This window comes from Astyanax mexicanus, chromosome 11 (assembly GCF_023375975.1).
Source record: "Astyanax mexicanus isolate ESR-SI-001 chromosome 11, AstMex3_surface, whole genome shotgun sequence".
NCBI lineage: Eukaryota > Metazoa > Chordata > Actinopteri > Characiformes > Acestrorhamphidae > Astyanax > Astyanax mexicanus.
In genome coordinates, this window is record NC_064418.1 from 47800383 (window position 1) to 47817965 (window position 17583).

Consider the following 17583-nt stretch of genomic DNA (forward strand, 5'->3'; position numbering starts at 1 on the left):
TAATTACAGCTTAGCTTTACCTCATTAAGATCAGTATGAAATATTACTTTATTAAAGTGTGGGGTTATGCCAAGGTCACTCATTGGGTGCTCTGGCTTTAGACTCAGCAGTGAATCAGTAGCAGTAGCAGAAAAGACGTTTCATTAGAATCCAACTCTTAACAGAAAAAAGGAAGGAAATTCTAAATCTACATAGCAGACACAACACACACACACACACACACACACACAACACACACACACACACACACACACACACACACACACACACACAAACACACACACACTCTCACATGATCTTCTCACTTCCAGTAAGAAAGAAAAGTGAGACGTTTTCGCAACATGAAGTTGAGTCAGATATTTTCATTTTCTCTATTATTAGGATGCTCTTATTTAAGGCCGTGTCATGGTGGGTGGGGTTGGGGTGGTTTATGGTCCAGCTGAGTCGTCAGTGTGGGTTTAGTGGTCAGAGCTTTGGTGAACCGAAGATGATCTGAAGCAACACATTTTTTCAGAAGCTCAGAAAATCACGGACCCAGCAGTTTTAATCCGGATTGGTTCAGTCTGGACCTTTGGGGGGCTTTGATCTATATATCAGCTTAGGTTTGGTTTATTATATTTTGTTATTTTTATTAATATTAATATTATATTTTACATGTTTTATTGTATATTTTATTTTTATTTAATGCAGGTTAGCTGGAAATATGAGCTTCGGCTGTGAAATCCTGTCACTGATCATCCTGCTGAACACTGCAGGTAGGAATATTCTGATTTTATTCAGATTTTATTCTCATTTATTGGCTTATGTGGTCTGGTGTAGGGTTGCATCTATTAATGTTTTTTTTTCGCAATTAATCTAAAGATTGTTTGTTTCATTAGTCTGTTAATCCCACAAATCATTTATCAATTGAGACCATCCATTGAAAAAAACATATAATAACCCTTTTCCCTTTAGGTAGAATCTGTTATTTTCTTTAGTTATGTTTTTTAATGAAGTTTTTTTCAGTAATGAAGAATTATGAGTCCAAAATTTTTTCTGAAAAATCTGAATACCTCTTTTTTCTTTCTTTCTTTTATTTTTTGTACAACAAGAATAGTGTATTACATTTAGTCTATGTTGATAACACTGCAGTAAAACAGCAATAATACATAAATAAATAAATAAACAGCAGTTCTCCAGCCGCCTGCTGCATCTGTTTTGCATGGCTGCTTCCTGTTTTGCATTGCATTGTGGGACAAATGTGTCTAGAGTAACCACAGCCAAAACTGACCAATTCTGAGTATGTATTTGAGTATATACTTCATACTCAATAAATAGTCTAACTAGTATGCTATTGGGATACGCCTTAGTTCAAATGATTTACTGGTAAAAACCCAAAATGGGAAAAGATAACCAACCCTAAGAAAAAGAGAGAGGTAAAAAGATGGAAAGAAAGAGACTTAATTTCAAGATGGCAGAGTACTGTGTACTACCCAACTTGTACATCAACAATAAACAGATTACAAAATAAAATAACATTGCTGTTCCCGTAAATTACCTGCTTAAAGCACCTTCACAGCATGAAGGAGCAGATCAGTTTCCTCTGCCAAGAAGTGCAGAAGTGGTGCATTGCTAAAATAGCAATGCACCTAAAAGTGATACGCTGATTGGTTTAATTCACGCCACATCCAAAACACATGCATGATTAATAAAGAGAATTAGTACACGCTTTTTGCGTGTTTCGAGATGCACAAAGTGTACTTTTCCTGTCTTTATGATAGCAAAGACACACTGACACGTCCTAAATCAGTTGATGGCTCACCTATAGATCACTAAAACAGGACCCTTAATGATCGTGTTCGGATCAGGAAAACAGTGACATTTGCTCCTTATCTCATTTAGAAGAGTTTCAGCAATATGAGTTCAGATCTAAGAGGGTTTTGATCTGTGGGATTATTGCAGACTCTGTGCTTCACACTGTTTCAGGTTCTCTGGGAGAGACTGTGAGCATGACCTGCAGGCCTCAGTCGGTCTGTGCTCTGAGGGAATCAGACGTACAATTGGAGTGCTCTTACTCAGGCGCCAACAAACCTCAGCAAAGCTTCTGGTTCAGTCCCAAACAAAAATATAAATGGAGGAACTCGGAAGATCCGGAAGATTTAAAGTTAGATCCTGAATACACTGGACGGGTCAGCAACAGGACAAACAAATACAGCAGATACAGCAGCTCCAGCTTCAGTTCAACTCTTACCATTAAAGACCTGAGAGAGCGAGACTCTGGGAAATATTATCTGATGCTCATCATGGAAACCGGACAGAAATACTCCAGCACTACAGCGGTCACGCTAACGGTTTCAGGTAAAACTCTTATCTGTAACTATGTATTAGAGCTTAGATCGGGCACAATTACAAATGTGGTTTTGTGAGCCTGAGCCAGATTTAAACCCAACATTTTTAAAGCCCAACTAGGTAGGATTTCCTTGATTTTTGATCTTTTTAAAGAAGTAACTCTGAGCTCAAACCAGACTCTGTAAGTTTTCAGAGGCGGCCGCGACCAACGCTCGCGAGAACTGCGACCTGCTTTCCGACCTTTAGTTCTAACAGTTCTACAAGGACTACTGGTTCATTCATTACAAATTAACATATGTGAAAGCCAGAAAACGAGAAAGAGAAACTATTCGGCCTGAAACATTTATAACACTCTGCAACTGTAGGGGGAGCCCATGAGCACAAAATCTCAATCCTACCTAGTGGGACTTTAAGTAAGAAGAGCGTTAAAACTAAGCTTTTTAAAAGCATTTTCAGGCTGTTTAAATGAGCGAAATTAGTTCAGAATGAGGTTAATTAACATTGCAACACTAAAGAAGTTTAGACCTATTTTCTAGGTATGAAGTATATGTAGTATAGTATGGTAGATAATGTATTAGCATTAGCACAGAAACTATTGTTTTTACCCATTTTGAGGGTTAAAGTCTATTAAAAGTCTTAATTTAAACTCTAGATGGGATGTTCCATTTCGTAAGATGAGCAAGTATTTAATTATTCCTACACTCACAGAGTTAAAAGTACTCTATGTGTTCTCTAGAAGTTTTAATTTCTTGTAGAAAGTATTGGACAGTAGAGAGTTACACCTACAAAAGAAGCAAAACTTTAAATATGTGTCTCTTTATTTCTATTCAGACCTGCAGACGAAGATAGACTCTGATACCAAAGAGCAGAAGGAACTGATGCTGAATTGCAGCACCTCCTGCAAGTTGACCTTTGAACCTAATATTTACAACTGGTACACGAATGGAAGTTCCAAATACACAGCTAAAAGTCAAATTTCAGTTTCATCCGAAAATCCTGGCAGCTACTCCTGTGCTGTGGATAAAATCATTTCCAGCTCAGTGTGTGAGTATAGAAACTGTTTATTACAATGACTGTAGAAGAGCATGGACAACTTTTTTCCATTTGCTTCTGTTCTATAGAAAAGCCACAGTTTTGTCTAATTTGCAACCAGTGTCTGTGCTGTAGACACCAGAGCTGGAGATAGAAACCCCAACTCATTTGGTAAACCCAGTAGACCTCATCTCCCAGTCCTAGCATCTCAGGCTACCTTCATTGAGTTTGTAGCACAACCAAAATAACCAAAAGCAGAGTAGATTTTTTCCCTATATTACCAGATTGTCCAGTAAATGTGTGATGGGCGGAGCTATACATCATACTGCAACCGGCCAGTAGAGGCGCTAGACCTGTGGTGGCGTAGCTATTGAGATACATTGCTCTGTCTTTGCTTTTCTACAGTCATTTTTTTATTTTAATAATGAACCATTTATTCAGAATCACCCAAATCAGGAGCTGATGATGTTTTACCTTTACAGGTGTTTTTGATAAGACCTGTTGGGGTGTGATCTACTCAGACAGAAAAGTCTGTGTTCTGGAGGGTTCCTCTGTGGACTTTTCTTGCACTTACTCATATCCCAGCGATCTGGCAGTTACTCAGACATTCTGGTATTACTTTCTGCCTAAAAAGGAAGAAACAGATCTAACAAAGGAAGAGAAGTTCGCTGGTCGAGCGGAGTTTCTTGGGGATAAAGAGAGAAGCTGCACTCTGAGGATGAGGGATGTGACAAAGAGCGACTCGGGAGTATATTTCTTTCGATTCTTCACAAATTCTTCGAAAGGGAGATATTTTGGAAAGCCAGGAGTTATCCTGAATGTTACAGGTGCCAAACCATGTCTTTTTTTTGTTGGTACTGCTGAAAAAATGCACATCCACAGCTTATCTAGACCTTCTAGAGATGTAATGCCAATAGGAATCTCTGGAACAGCTATAAATTAACCTAAATGCAGTTTACATAATGCCCGGCATGGGTTAGAGGGGTATAAAGACACCAGTATTGAGCTGTGGAACAGTTAAACTGTGTTTTTTGGAGTGATGGTGCTCCATCCAATACTTTTGGATGGGATGACATTGGGAGTTGGGGATGCGTGCAACCAACTCCCCACATCAATTCTCCAATATCTAGTAGAAATCTTATCTGGACAGTAGATACAGTTACTCCAACACTCCTACAAGTAGTGTTAATTATTTTAATACCATTGATTTAATGAGAAATACTAAATAAGCAGGTGTTCCAATTCTTTTGTTCATATCATGTACTTTCGCTTTTTGTTTGTACAATCAGATCTTCAGGTGAAAGCGAGTCCCAGCCCTCCATCAGAAGGACAGGCAGTAATGCTGACCTGTAGCTCCACCTGCAGTCTTCCCAACAACCCCACCTACATCTGGTACCGGAACGGAGAGCCTGTAAATAATAAACCCACCAGTGATAACAAGCTCTACCTGGAGTCAGCAAGTCCTGAGGAGGTTCTCCAGTATTCATGTGCTTTAGGAGGTAATAGTTCTGAAATAGCTTTCATGAGTAAGACTATAATCAGATTTTTGCTTTGCAACCAGCCAATAAACTCACAAAATAAATGTATAATACCTTCCTTTAGCAAAACTTTACAGCTAATTAAACATGTACAGGAATTCACTGTTCACTTTGTCAATTTAAGACTGCTGTACCCCCTTAAGAAAGTAAACTTTGACATCAGTGACATCACAACCTTACTTCCAAGGGACTGAAGACACTTGATTCAGTGATTAATAATACTAATTTCACTTAATATGTAACATATTTTCTCAATAATTAACAAAATATCACATAAATTAAAGTCATTTTAGATCATCTAAATGTATCTTTGAAACAGAACAAGAACAGTCACCATAAACAATTCAACATCATCAGCTCTAGATCCAACACAATTTGGTTAAATCCCAATTTTCAGTAAAATGCAGTACTCTGATAATGATCTACATGTGATTTAGTAGTGCTAATTATAATAATTTGTCCGGTGAGTATTAACAGTATTACATATAGGGTAAATATAGTTTATTTTGTTCAGATATAACATTACTCTCACTGTAATGAATCATATGATTTATTTATTATTGATTTCTGAAGATCCCAAGAGGAAGGCGATGCTGAGGCTTGTCACTGTGGGAGTTCCGGTGTTTCTGGCTCTGACACTCATAGGATTCCTTCTGATATGGTTTGTAAAATATAAATATATAAGTCACATTTTTAACATCACTGTGAGTTGAAATTATATGGCTTGTTGTTTGTTTGTCAGGAGGAGAGTGTCCAGCTCAGGTAAAGACCACAAGAGTACTGAGAAGATCAAACAGGTGAGTAGATAGATTAGGGATGAGCAGCTGTGTGATCATGCCTTATCAAGAAATGTATTTCAATTCTTAGTGTTGATAGTGATCACAGTGTTAGAAATAAAATAGCATAGGTAATAGAAAGTGACACGATAATTGGTTTATTGCATGTTAAAATAATTATTACATGCCTTTTTGTATGTTTCGAGCCATGAAAGACATACTGTACTTTTCCTGTCATTACGATAGCAAAGACACACTGACACGCCCTAAGTCATGCTGCTAGTGACTGCAAACATAGTACTGGGATGTATAGGAACACCTAACTAACTAACTAACACACCAACTAAAGGAGCAATAAACCCCCTGATTTTTGCTGACTCCACCCTCAGCTCATATTTGAAAAGACTAAAAAATGGGAGTGGTAGTTTGGGAGGGGCACTGGGTGATGTATGGGTTTAGAGGTAGGGCAGGAGGGAGAGTTGATCGCCTCTGATAGCAGTGAGAAGCAGATTGTTGGACGTCAGCAGGGGGGCGGGCGGTATTATTGATCGACTGATCTGCATATGGTGATGTGTCTGAGTACCAAAGTTCCCTTTACTTATGGCGTAACTTCTCTGGATGAACCAATACATTCAACATACTTACAGGGTCCTACAGGTACTTTAACTGTACAGATAAATACATTACAACCAGGAACACGAGTGTAACAACTAGGTAACTTTCTGAAACTTACCTTGTACTTTCCCTACACTTACGGTGCAACTGTTCTCTATGAATCAGTATAAAGAAAATACTTATGGGGTCCTACTCGTACTTAAATGTAGGTACAAATAAAGCACACGAGAACCAGCAATTTCCCTAAACTTGTGGTGCAATTTTCTTATTAAATATAAAATATAGAATCATTTTTCCCTTTGTTTATTGCTTGAAAGAAGAGAATGAGAATTTGATTCATGCTTTTAAAACTGTCAAGGGTGGAGCAGCTAAAAACAGTCAGGGTGGAGTAGGAACAAACACAGTTTGTAATGTCAAGACTCAAATACGATAATATTTATATTTCTTCAATAACACAATCAAGAATGCTAAGATTTTTTTAGAAAAGTGTATTCATTAATTCACAAAAACCACATGGTTTTATATAACCCACAATTCACCTAATGTTTACTGTTCTTACTCTGTAAGTACACAGTGCTTACTCAGTAAGTACTCAGAAACAACAGGGAGTGGGCTGTATTATGTAGTGTATAGTGTTTTACTGTTCTTACTCTGTAAGTACACAGTACTTACCCTCTAAAATGCGGGCTGTATAATTACAATTATAAAGCGTTACCCCTAACTCTTTTCTTTCTCTTTCTCAGTGTGACTCTACTGCTGATGTGTACAGTAATGTTTCATCCCTGGTTTTGAAAGAGGTTTCAGACGATCCGGATGATCTACACTACTCCAGCCTTTACTTCAAACACTCCCAGTCTCCGCCCCCAACTTCCTCACCTCCTGTTTTTATCTCAGAGGAGCAGAGTGTTGAGTATGCTGCCGTGAACTTCAGCAGACACATCACTGCCCACCAGTGAGTGAACCACATTTACCACACGTTTACCACATTTAACTGATTGATCTTTGATACAATGATCTGTTCTGAGTGATAAGTTCAGTGAGTGGATCTGTCTCTCCTCAGGGTTATGGATGAAGAAACAGAATTATCTCAGATCTACACCCAGACACACAAACACAAACACAAAAACCCAACATAAACAAACACACTTGCTGCGGAGACTTTCTGAATCCTGCTCAGATACTGGGATGTTTCACTCCCTGCTGGCTGAAGAATGATTGAGCTTTAGCAGATGATCAGATGGAGGACCGCCTGAGCCATATTGAACCTGCAGAACTGACCCTACAGAATGGAAAGCAGCTAATGTTACATGTGGACTTGCCAAGTCCCTACAAACTCTACTTTTCACCCAGTGATTATTATGAGACTCACCTGCCCTCACCTGGAGTAACCTATCTGACAATGTATTTTGGTTATTTGATATTTGGTTATTTTGGTTTGGACTGTGAAATTTCATTTTGCCTTGACTATAAAGATACACACTCCAATTACACAAACAATTACACACACATACGCACAAAGGATTATATTAACCAAAAACTTGCACTAATAAAATGCAAAAAGTCTTTATTCAATAAGATTATTCATTCTTCATCATCAGTTTTAATACCAGAAATACAATGTGACCATGTGATGTAATGATGTAAAGAAGTAAATGAGGACAGTATAACATGAAAGCTGTGATAAACACATACATTGTTAAAGTTCTCATTTCATGTTTTTTCTCTTAATTTTGGGCTGATCTAATAAACACAAAGTCAGTGGTCAGTAAAAGTATCTACATGTAATTAACTATATATGAATTAACTATATATAACATTAAAATAGACATTAAAACAGTGGTAATTAGTGAGAGTGTCTACCTGTAAAACAATATATATCATCATCAGACTTAATCTAAATAAACAAGTCACCAGTGAGGAAACCAGTACAGAAAAACACACAATTCTGAATTCTCAATGAAAATATTTAATATTTAAAAAATAACCAAAGATTTGATGTAAAATAACTACCATATTCACATGGATGTTTTTTGCATGGCAGTGAAGAAATATGCATCCAGAGAGAAACGTTTATGTAAAAATGAGTGTGTATAGGAGTGTGTATTCAGCAGGACCAGGTAATCTATAACAAACGCACTGAGGAATTTGGAGAATCCCTTTTTGGATTTGGTTGAACTTTGAACCCAGCATAGAGTGGCTCCCTGAACCTGCAGTAGAATGTGTGCAGATGTGTTGGGATGCTTGTTTTTGGCGAGATGCTGTAGTAGGACAAGGTGCCGGCTGGCCAGTCCAAATACACCCCGACTCTGTCAGGGAGAGGGTTTGGAATTTTAATTCTGTATTGGTTATGTACGAGAGAATAAGTACCACTATAGTGAAGTAAACACCAGGAGATATTTGTGTAGTCAAATCGAGTAAACTCCCTGCTGTCTCCTCGACGTGTGATCCCTCTGTAAGCCATAGCCACAGCCACATCCTCTCCACTCCACTCTGCCTCCCAGTAACATCGCCCAGTCAGACCCTCCACACATAGCACCTGATTATAGTGGTCGAACCTCTCTGGGTTATCTGGGTAACAATTCCTACTGGTACAACTGTGGTGGATGTTGGTCACCTTCCTATTCCCATCAGACAGAGTAAGATTATTATGGGGAGTCTTCGGGTCCAGAGTAAGAAAACAGGTATCTACACACACACACACATTATTGTTTTAATAATCAGTTCAGAAATGTAGATGATTGCAAACAGTACACTTAAAACAGTGATCTTACATTTACTAGGCCCTGGTTTCATCCTGGTTATCCCACCATTCTCCATCCTAAAGAAATACACACATAAGCATTTTCACAAATATTTGGCCAATCTATCATTAACATTATGGATAAAAGATGATACAGACAGATCTGTAGGTAATACGTCTAACAAGTAAATTAAAATATCCTTTAGTGTCTTTTTATCTCTTCAAATAATCCCATCACTTATGATTATCTAAATAGATTTATTCAATAGTAAGGCAAAAACAGTTTCCATACCAGAGTGTGTCCAGTCTGTAGTGATGATTCTGCAGTAGATCAGAAAGCTGCTTTACTCCAGACACTCCTGGGTGATTATAAGTCAGATCCAGTACTCTTAGGTGAGAGGGATTTGACTTCAGAGCTGATGCCAGAGAAGAACAGCCTTTCTCTGTAACCATACACCCAGATAGCCTGAAGAAAAATCAGAAATTGTAATAGCATTATAGAGAATACACAAAGCTGTGATGAACTATTTAAATTGTTCTTGTTTGATTGGTTCATTGCAAACTGTGTATATAGCACATCACAATATGGGCAATATAAGATTTAAGGTTATTTAATAATCACAAATTGCTCACTTGAGTGTCTCCAGTTTACAGTGTGAACTCTTCAGTCCAGCAGAGATTAGCTCCACTCCTGAATCTTGCAGGTCATTGTTACTGAGGTCCAGACACTTCAGACATGAGTTCATTGATTGTAGAGCTGACAAAAGTGCTTTACAAGCATTTCCTTCAAGGGCACAGTAAGTTAGTCTGTAAGGAGATTATAACAATATAGAATCATCGTCCAATATTTTCTCATATTTTACCATGTTTCATACATGTGCCATGACCCGATCTTTTTAATAACTGTTGTCTCCCTGTCACCAAACAGGGAAGAGGCTGGATGCATTTGCAGATAGATTTTATAAAGAGTATAAGTAAATGGGATGTGGGAGGAGTCAATGTGGCACAGTTATGTCACATCCTGATTACTAGATGGCAATAGCTGATTCTTGTAGCTCATTTAAATAAAATTGTTTTTTATTTGTCAAGCACACCAACTGTATTCCCAAACTTTGCAGTATTCTGTTTTTGTCCATTTTAGAAAGAATTGTCAGGAAGCTCACCTTAGAGTCTCCAGCTTACATTCAGAGGTCTTTAGTACAGCTGAGAGAAACTCCACTTCTGAATCCTGCAGATTATTGTTACTCAGATCCAGTTCTTTCAGAGAGCAGTTCTCTGACTTCAGAGCAGAGAAAAAGGCATTATGGGAGCTGGTGGTGAGATTACAGCCAGCTAATCTGCAGGAGGAGCGCACAATACATTTACATTAGGAATCATAAAACAGAGTAAACAAGGGTGGAAAAAAGTGGATTCGTCAAAATATAATCTATATCCAAAAATAGGATTCATAAATCACATACTTTTAGCATCAAAAAAGGCAATGGAAATGAAGAGATGGGATTGAACTGGAGATACAAATCTAAAGCAGAGGAAAGTAGAGATCTGAAGTTCATGGATAAATTGAAGTAATATGTTTTGAAAGTTTAGCAGCTGTTACTGTACAGAAGGAGAAGGGATGTGATAAATCTGTCAACAGTGACATCTGAGCCCATGCTTGTAAATTTTATGGAAAATGGGTACATTTTGAAAATGAGAAGATCTAACTGGAGCAATGAAGTATTTCTATTTTTTTAAATAGTAAAAATAGTGATAAGCTTTAAACTAACAGTATTTTTACCTGAGGGTCTCCAGTTTAAACTGTGAATTCTTTAGTCCAGCAGAAATCAGTTCCCCTACTGAGTCCGGCAGGTTGTTGAAACTGAGGTCTAGCTCTTTTAGAGGGCAGTTTTTTGAGTTCAGAGCAGAGCAGATTGTTTCATATGAGGACACAGTGAGGCCACCACCAGCTAGTCTGCAAAAGAATACAGAATAAACAATAAAATAAGCTATTTTTAAAACAGACACCTTTATCTGATCAATTTGTATTAAGAAACAACAATTTCCATTAAAACCAGGGCGAATGCGAAGACCACAGGTTAATTTTTATCTACTCCAGATTGTCCATATGATACCTTATGATGTGTAATGTGGTCAATGTAATGTTTTTTTTAATCCCACTTTTCTTCTCAATTTAGCTATGCTGATCATCCTACCCACTAAGCAGCACTCCTCTAGCAGTATAACTAGCAATGCCCCAACACCAGGAGGGCGGAAACAAGCACAAGCCTCCTCCAATACATTTGAAGCCAGAGTCTGCCTCTTGAAGCTCGGAGGAAAGCGCAGCAACTCAGCTCTGATACAACAGCTATCAGAAGCCTGTGCTGACTGACATCACAATAGGAGTGATGTGGAGAGAGAGTATCATCATCCAGAGAGAGCAAGGCCAATTGTGCTCTCTTGGACTCTGGCTGCGGACCATAAGCTGCATGACCGGGATTCAAACCAGCGATCTCCTGATCATAGTGGTAGCACCTTAGTCCGTTGGATTGTGATTTCCCTGTAACTGTAGGCTACAATGTATGCTTCTTTGTTCACTTGCTGCTCACCAATATTTCAATTGTGCTTGCCAGATTTTGTGAAGCATCATGAGAAAATGGGTGTGTACCATACACAAAATAAAGAAAATTTGGTGACATTTTTGTGACAGGCATTCCTAGTAGTACTGTGTATAACTATATATGCAACAAATAAACTTTAAACTAGTCCAAGTTAAAACTAATTGTGCAACCTTAATGCAATTAAAAGTTGAGACCTCATTTCTGATATGTAGACATTTAGTTCAACAACATTCAATATATTATGACTTCATAGATCATTGTATTGTATGCTTTTATGTATAGAACACTCACAATGCCTTTTGGCAGGTGCTCACGACTGGGACCAGTCTCCTGTAACCCTCCAGAGATGTGTAGTATTTCTGCAGGTCCAGTTCATCCAGCACTTTCTCTGAGTTTAGAAGCATGTAAGCTAAAGCTGAACACTGTCCAGGAGTGAGCTCCTTCTCTGAGTGTTTCTCTGATTTCAAATACTTTTGAATATCTCTGGAGATAGACTGGTCATTCATTTCAGACAGACAGAGAAACAGGTTAATGGATCTCTCAGGGGACAAGCAATCTTCACGATCGATTAAGCACTTGATGTGCCATGTGGTGTTCTCTGTGCTGCTGTGTTTGAGTGTCAGAAGACCCTGTAGGAGCCTCTGATTGGACTCCACTGAGATGCCCAGCAGGAATCGCAGGAAAAGATCCAGGTGTCCGTTCGGACTCCTAACAGCTGTATCCACTGCTGCAATCAGCAGCTTATCCAGTGGAGCAACCTCAGACCAAAAACTGTAATGTGGCTTGAAACACAGCAGCTCCTCCGTGTTTTCATTCTCATAGCAGTGAAGCACATAAACAGCAGCCAGGAACTCCTGAAAGCTCAGGTGAACAAAGCAGTAGACCTTTCTCTGATAGTCCACTTTCCTCCTTAAAGATCTCAGTGAAAATCCCAGAATATTCAGAGTTAGAGACATCAATTCTGCTCTCTTTCAGGTCCTCTTCAGAAAACATCATGTTGTCCTTCATCAGCTGCTTGAAAGCCAGTTTGGCCAGTTTCAGAAGCTCAGTTCTGTTGGATTCCAGCAGCTTCTTGGTATCCTTTTGATAAGTCTGGGCATATTTTTTGCACTTTGTGTCCATCTGAATGGTCAGAAAGCTGGCGTACATTTGGGTTAAAGTTTTAGGGATTTCCTCTACACTGCGTTTCATGATTTCCTGTAGCACCGTGTACGTGATCCAGCAGAAGACTGGTATGTAGCACATGATGTACAGTGTCTTCAACTGTTTGATGTGTGAGATAACCATGTTTGCTTGTCCTTCATCCTGTATTCGCTTCTTGAAATACTCCTCCTTCTGCTGATCTGTAACAAACCCTCGTACTTCCGTTACACGGTCTATGTAGTGTAACGGAATCTGATCTGCTGCTGCAGGTCTGGAGGTAATCCAGACAAGAGCAGATGGAAGCAGTTCTCCTGTGATGAGGTTGGTCACCAGCATTTCGACAGGCGCCTTCTTTGTTGTAGATGACACTCTCTTCTGTGTAAAATCCAGAGGCCTCCTGAGCTCATCCAATCTATCCAAAATAAAAGCACACTTACATTTCCCATCAAAAACCCCAGCTTCTTTCAAATGTTTCAGCTCTGGGTAGAGGTAGCGAAGCAGACCTTGTAGGTCATATTTTTCGTTTTTTAGAAGATTCAGCTCTCGGAAAGCAACGACAAAAACAAAATCTATGTCTGTATTAGATTTTCCTTCAGCCCAATCCAGAGCAAACTTCCTAACAGAAATGTTTTTTCCAATCCCAGCTATTCCTATTGTGAGCACTTTTCTAACATGGAGTTTTCCATGGAAAATCTCGCTGAATTTCATGCAACTATCTGTCAAAGCATGTCTTTTGGGTCCGGTTTCCATCTGAATCACTTCATGATCTGTATTGACTCCTCCTCTCCAGTCCTCCATTACATAGAGCTCTGAGTAAACCTCATTGAGGAGAATTTTCTTCCCCTTTGCTGCAGTTCCCTCGTATAACTTTGAATATCGATCTATGATGTTTATTTTAAGCATCTCATGTTCTGCTATTCTCCGGGCCTCTGTAGGTGAAAAACACAAACTGTCAAACTTTACAAAGGTAGTCTAGGTTACATTAGTCACATCCTACACTCCAGCTTTCCAACACCACACAAAATGCTTTCATTCCTACACTAGTACAACACTCTGGCTTTAAAATCCAACAATGCTACACTTCTTCACTACAATCCAACCTATACTACAATCCACTTTTCCTACATTACAATTCAACAGTCCTATGCTATAATTGAACATCACTACAAGTATACCACTACAAGTCTACACTCCAACTTCACAACAAATGCTACGCTCCTATACTACAATTTAATACTCTTACACCACTACAACACTCCTACTTCACAATACAACAGTGCTACACTCACACACTACAACCCAACACCCTATACTAAAAACACTCATACATTCCTAGATTTTAATCTACCGTCCATATACTACAATAGAGCATTCCTTTACTACATGCCCCAACCTTCGCACTACAACCCACACTCCTTCATTATAATCCAACACTCTTATACTATAATACAACACTTGTGCACTTTCACACTAAATTACAACACTCCCAAACTACAATCCACCACTTCTATGGTACCATTTTATACCCCTACACTAAAATCCGACACTTCTTTACCACGCTTTAATATTTTTACCCTACACTCTTATACTCTTATAATACTCCAATGCTTCTACACTACATTCAACCTTTCCTGCATTTCATTCCAACACTTCTTCACTATAGTCCAATGCCTCTATACTACAATCCAATGACAGTCATACAAAACTCCTACAATCCAACACTTTAACTGATGTAGCATTAAGGTATAAGTTTTACCTTCACTGAGGGCAACAGCATTAGTGAAGCTTCCAGCCTGACCTGGGAGAAATAAGAGAAATAAGAGATAGGAGAATAATTTGTCATTAAAAACATGTTATTAAAAACACTGTAGACACAGACTGGCAACACTGGAGACAAGAACAATGTTCCTACACCATTAATTATTGACATAAACTTAACTTTTAAATATGAGCTACATCAGCTGAGTGTGTGACCACAATCAACATTTGTTTATTAGACTCAATGTGTTTGAAAATGTTTGTGAGAGAGTTTGTGAAGAGTTTTTTGAGGGCAGAGTGGTGTTACTAACAGCAACATACAAATAAGGGAAAAGTGTGGTTGTGCCAAATGTCAAAGCCTCTGCTCCTTGTTTCTGAGCAAAACCTGTTCCTACAGGGTTCATTCCTTATAATGTTACAATAAATCCAGTGTCAGTGCATTTTATAAACCTGGTGCAATGTTTATTAATATTTTGAATTTGTATTATGTTCACTTACCTCTTTGCACAGAATCAGCTCCAACCTGAATTTGAACTGTACCATGAAACACATTTCCATGTACAAGAAGCGCTTTAACGTTTCCTCCATGCTGAGCTGTGATAGTCTGAACTGGACCACTTGCCTGGTCTGGGGTGGTCCTCACTGGGTTTCTTTCAGCTGTTCAAATGAACAAGAGGGTGGAACATGAAGTAGACGCATTTCCTTTTAAATGTTTTGCAAATGTGACGCACAATTTATAATTTTAGCAGAACTAATGTGACATAAGTTGTTTTTCAATTCATTACAGTTATGTGAAGAATCTTTAGGTGACATAGGCTACCAGAATTAGTGGTGGCATCTTAACAAGCAAAATTCAGAGATTTAAATTTGCAGAATCATCTGTACAGACATTTTTATTTAGGTTGCATTCAGAGATACTGGGCAGGGTCATTTGATAAGAGTTTGAAACTCTGTGTCACCTCGATGATGTCCATCAAACATCTGAGAGCACATTTTCTGTCTTTTATTCAGAAGCAACCTTTGAAAAGCAATATGTCACGATTGGACCATTAGTATTATCAGTCATCCAGTCAGTCGGCCATTTGTTTCAACTGATTAGAGAGTTTGTTGTATATGGAGTATAGTATAGAGTAGTGTAGGTAGTATAGGGTGTCACAGGAGTACAGGTTAGTATAGATAGTATAGGGGCGTATATGGAGTATAATATAGAGTAGCTTTGGTAGTATAGGGTAGCACAGGAGCATAGGTTAGTATAGATAGTATAGGGGCGTATATGGAGTGTAATATAGAGTAGTTTTGGTAGTATAGGGTAGTACAGGATTAAAGGATAGTATAGATAGTATAGGGTCATATATGGAGTATAATAAAGAGTAGTTTAGGTAGTATAGGGATCATGGGCTGGGATCATGGGTTAGCATACAGAGTATAATATAGTATAATATGTGTTTTAAAGGATAGTAAATAAAGTTAAATATAGAGTAGTTAAAGTAGTTTTGGGTATATATAGGGGTATAGCATAAGCAATTGGGATGTATATGGGAGTATATGGTAGCATGTGGCAGTATTGGAAATATAGGGCAATATAGGATAGTATAAGGTATTTTAGGTTAGTATAGCGAGTACAGGACAGTATACAATAGTATAGGGTATTTTAGGAAAACAAAGAAACTATAGGGGATATAGGGTAGTACAGTATAAGGCAATATAGGGGAGTATAGGGAACATAGGATAGTATAGGGTATTTTAGGATAGTTAAGAACCTATAGGGATATAGGAGAGTATAAGGATTGTATTATAGTATAAGGTATTTTAGATGTATTAACTGTGACTAGGTTATTACCTGCATCACTCTCTCCAGGACTAGTACCGCCTGTTGCCTTTCTTCCATCAGCCTTCTTCAATGGGTTTAAAGAATTCCACATTTTTGGAAACTAGTCCAGTTCCTCTGTGTTTAGCTCACTTAGGAAGTCCAGCAACTGGCATTCAGCATTTTACATTTATCATCAATGCATAAATAAGGACAACAGTTTAAGAGAGAAAAACAGATTTCATTGGGCCCTATATTATGTACATGTACAATGTATATGATTGGTGTAAATATACTTTGTGCTCAATGCGGTTTTAAACATTTCATATGCATTTCTTTGCATATGAGACTGATAATCTGTCTGTATTTTTTCCAAATATTATCCAGTCTAGACTGTCTCTTTCAATAGTAATCATCCAACCAAACCAACTACACTGGAAAAACAGGTATATTTGGACTTAAACAACATTTCAACAACACTTTTTACGTAACTACCAATAACCAATAACCTCCTTCTACACACACACACACACAGTTGGTGCTTAGCTTTGTTCTCAATAAATCACTCAATTACTACTATAATCTAGTTTTATATTATTTTCGTTTTTTGTTTCTAATCACAAATTTGTCTGTTTATTGTGGGGAATTTTCATATTTAATCTTATTTAATCATGTTTTTCTTAGATTATTTGAACATATTAGTTATGTGCATGTTTAACTGTTTGAGTAGAGCTGATGAAATAATGATCTGGCTGTCAAAAAGAGATGCTTCCCCTAACTGCAGCATCCTGGGTGATCACAAAATGTACTTCTGTTCCTTATGCTTGCAAGTTTCAGTTCCTGTTTTGGGATAAAACGGGCCATAGAAAGTCGGAAAGGTCTTTGTTATCTATACTTTACTTAAATTTTTTCATATGGCTTTTTACTTCTAAACCCTACATTTTAAAAAGAGCCTCGTTACTCCTATTTCTTTTCAGCTGGTTTTCATTCCGGCTTCTCATCGTTCAATAAAACCCCTATCCGGATAAATCTCTCCATCCAGATAGGTATTGATTAACACATAATTCTGCATTCAAAATTCAGTCAACATAAAGCCACTTTCACTGTGGCTTGCTTTTACAGCCAGTCACACTGAGACCAGCCAGCTGTAGCATAATATACTTTGTGAACAAATAGGTGAAGGTAGCTCCGGAGGAATGACTATACATAGATGGTGAGTAAGTGGTGAAGCACCCAGTATGCAAATAGG

At 38.1% G+C, this 17583-nt stretch overlaps 1 protein-coding gene and 1 pseudogene across 1 annotated transcript; one reads left to right on the forward strand and one right to left on the reverse strand.

The window, feature by feature from the left end:
• Nucleotides 1-357: 357 nt before the first annotated feature.
• On the forward strand, nt 358-7852 carry LOC103035589 (sialoadhesin-like). Its single transcript, XM_049484696.1, has 10 exons — nt 358-602; nt 691-755; nt 1966-2337; nt 3160-3372; nt 3843-4187; nt 4650-4859; nt 5472-5559; nt 5641-5695; nt 7033-7241; nt 7350-7852. Exons 2-10 carry the CDS (start codon nt 704-706, stop codon nt 7423-7425), a joined length of 1620 nt encoding a protein of 539 aa, XP_049340653.1. The 5' UTR covers nt 358-602; nt 691-703; the 3' UTR covers nt 7426-7852.
• A 387-nt stretch (nt 7853-8239) lies between these two features.
• On the reverse strand, nt 8240-17569 carry LOC103035897 (NLR family CARD domain-containing protein 3-like; annotated as a pseudogene).
• Between the last annotated feature and the right edge of the window lie 14 nt (nt 17570-17583).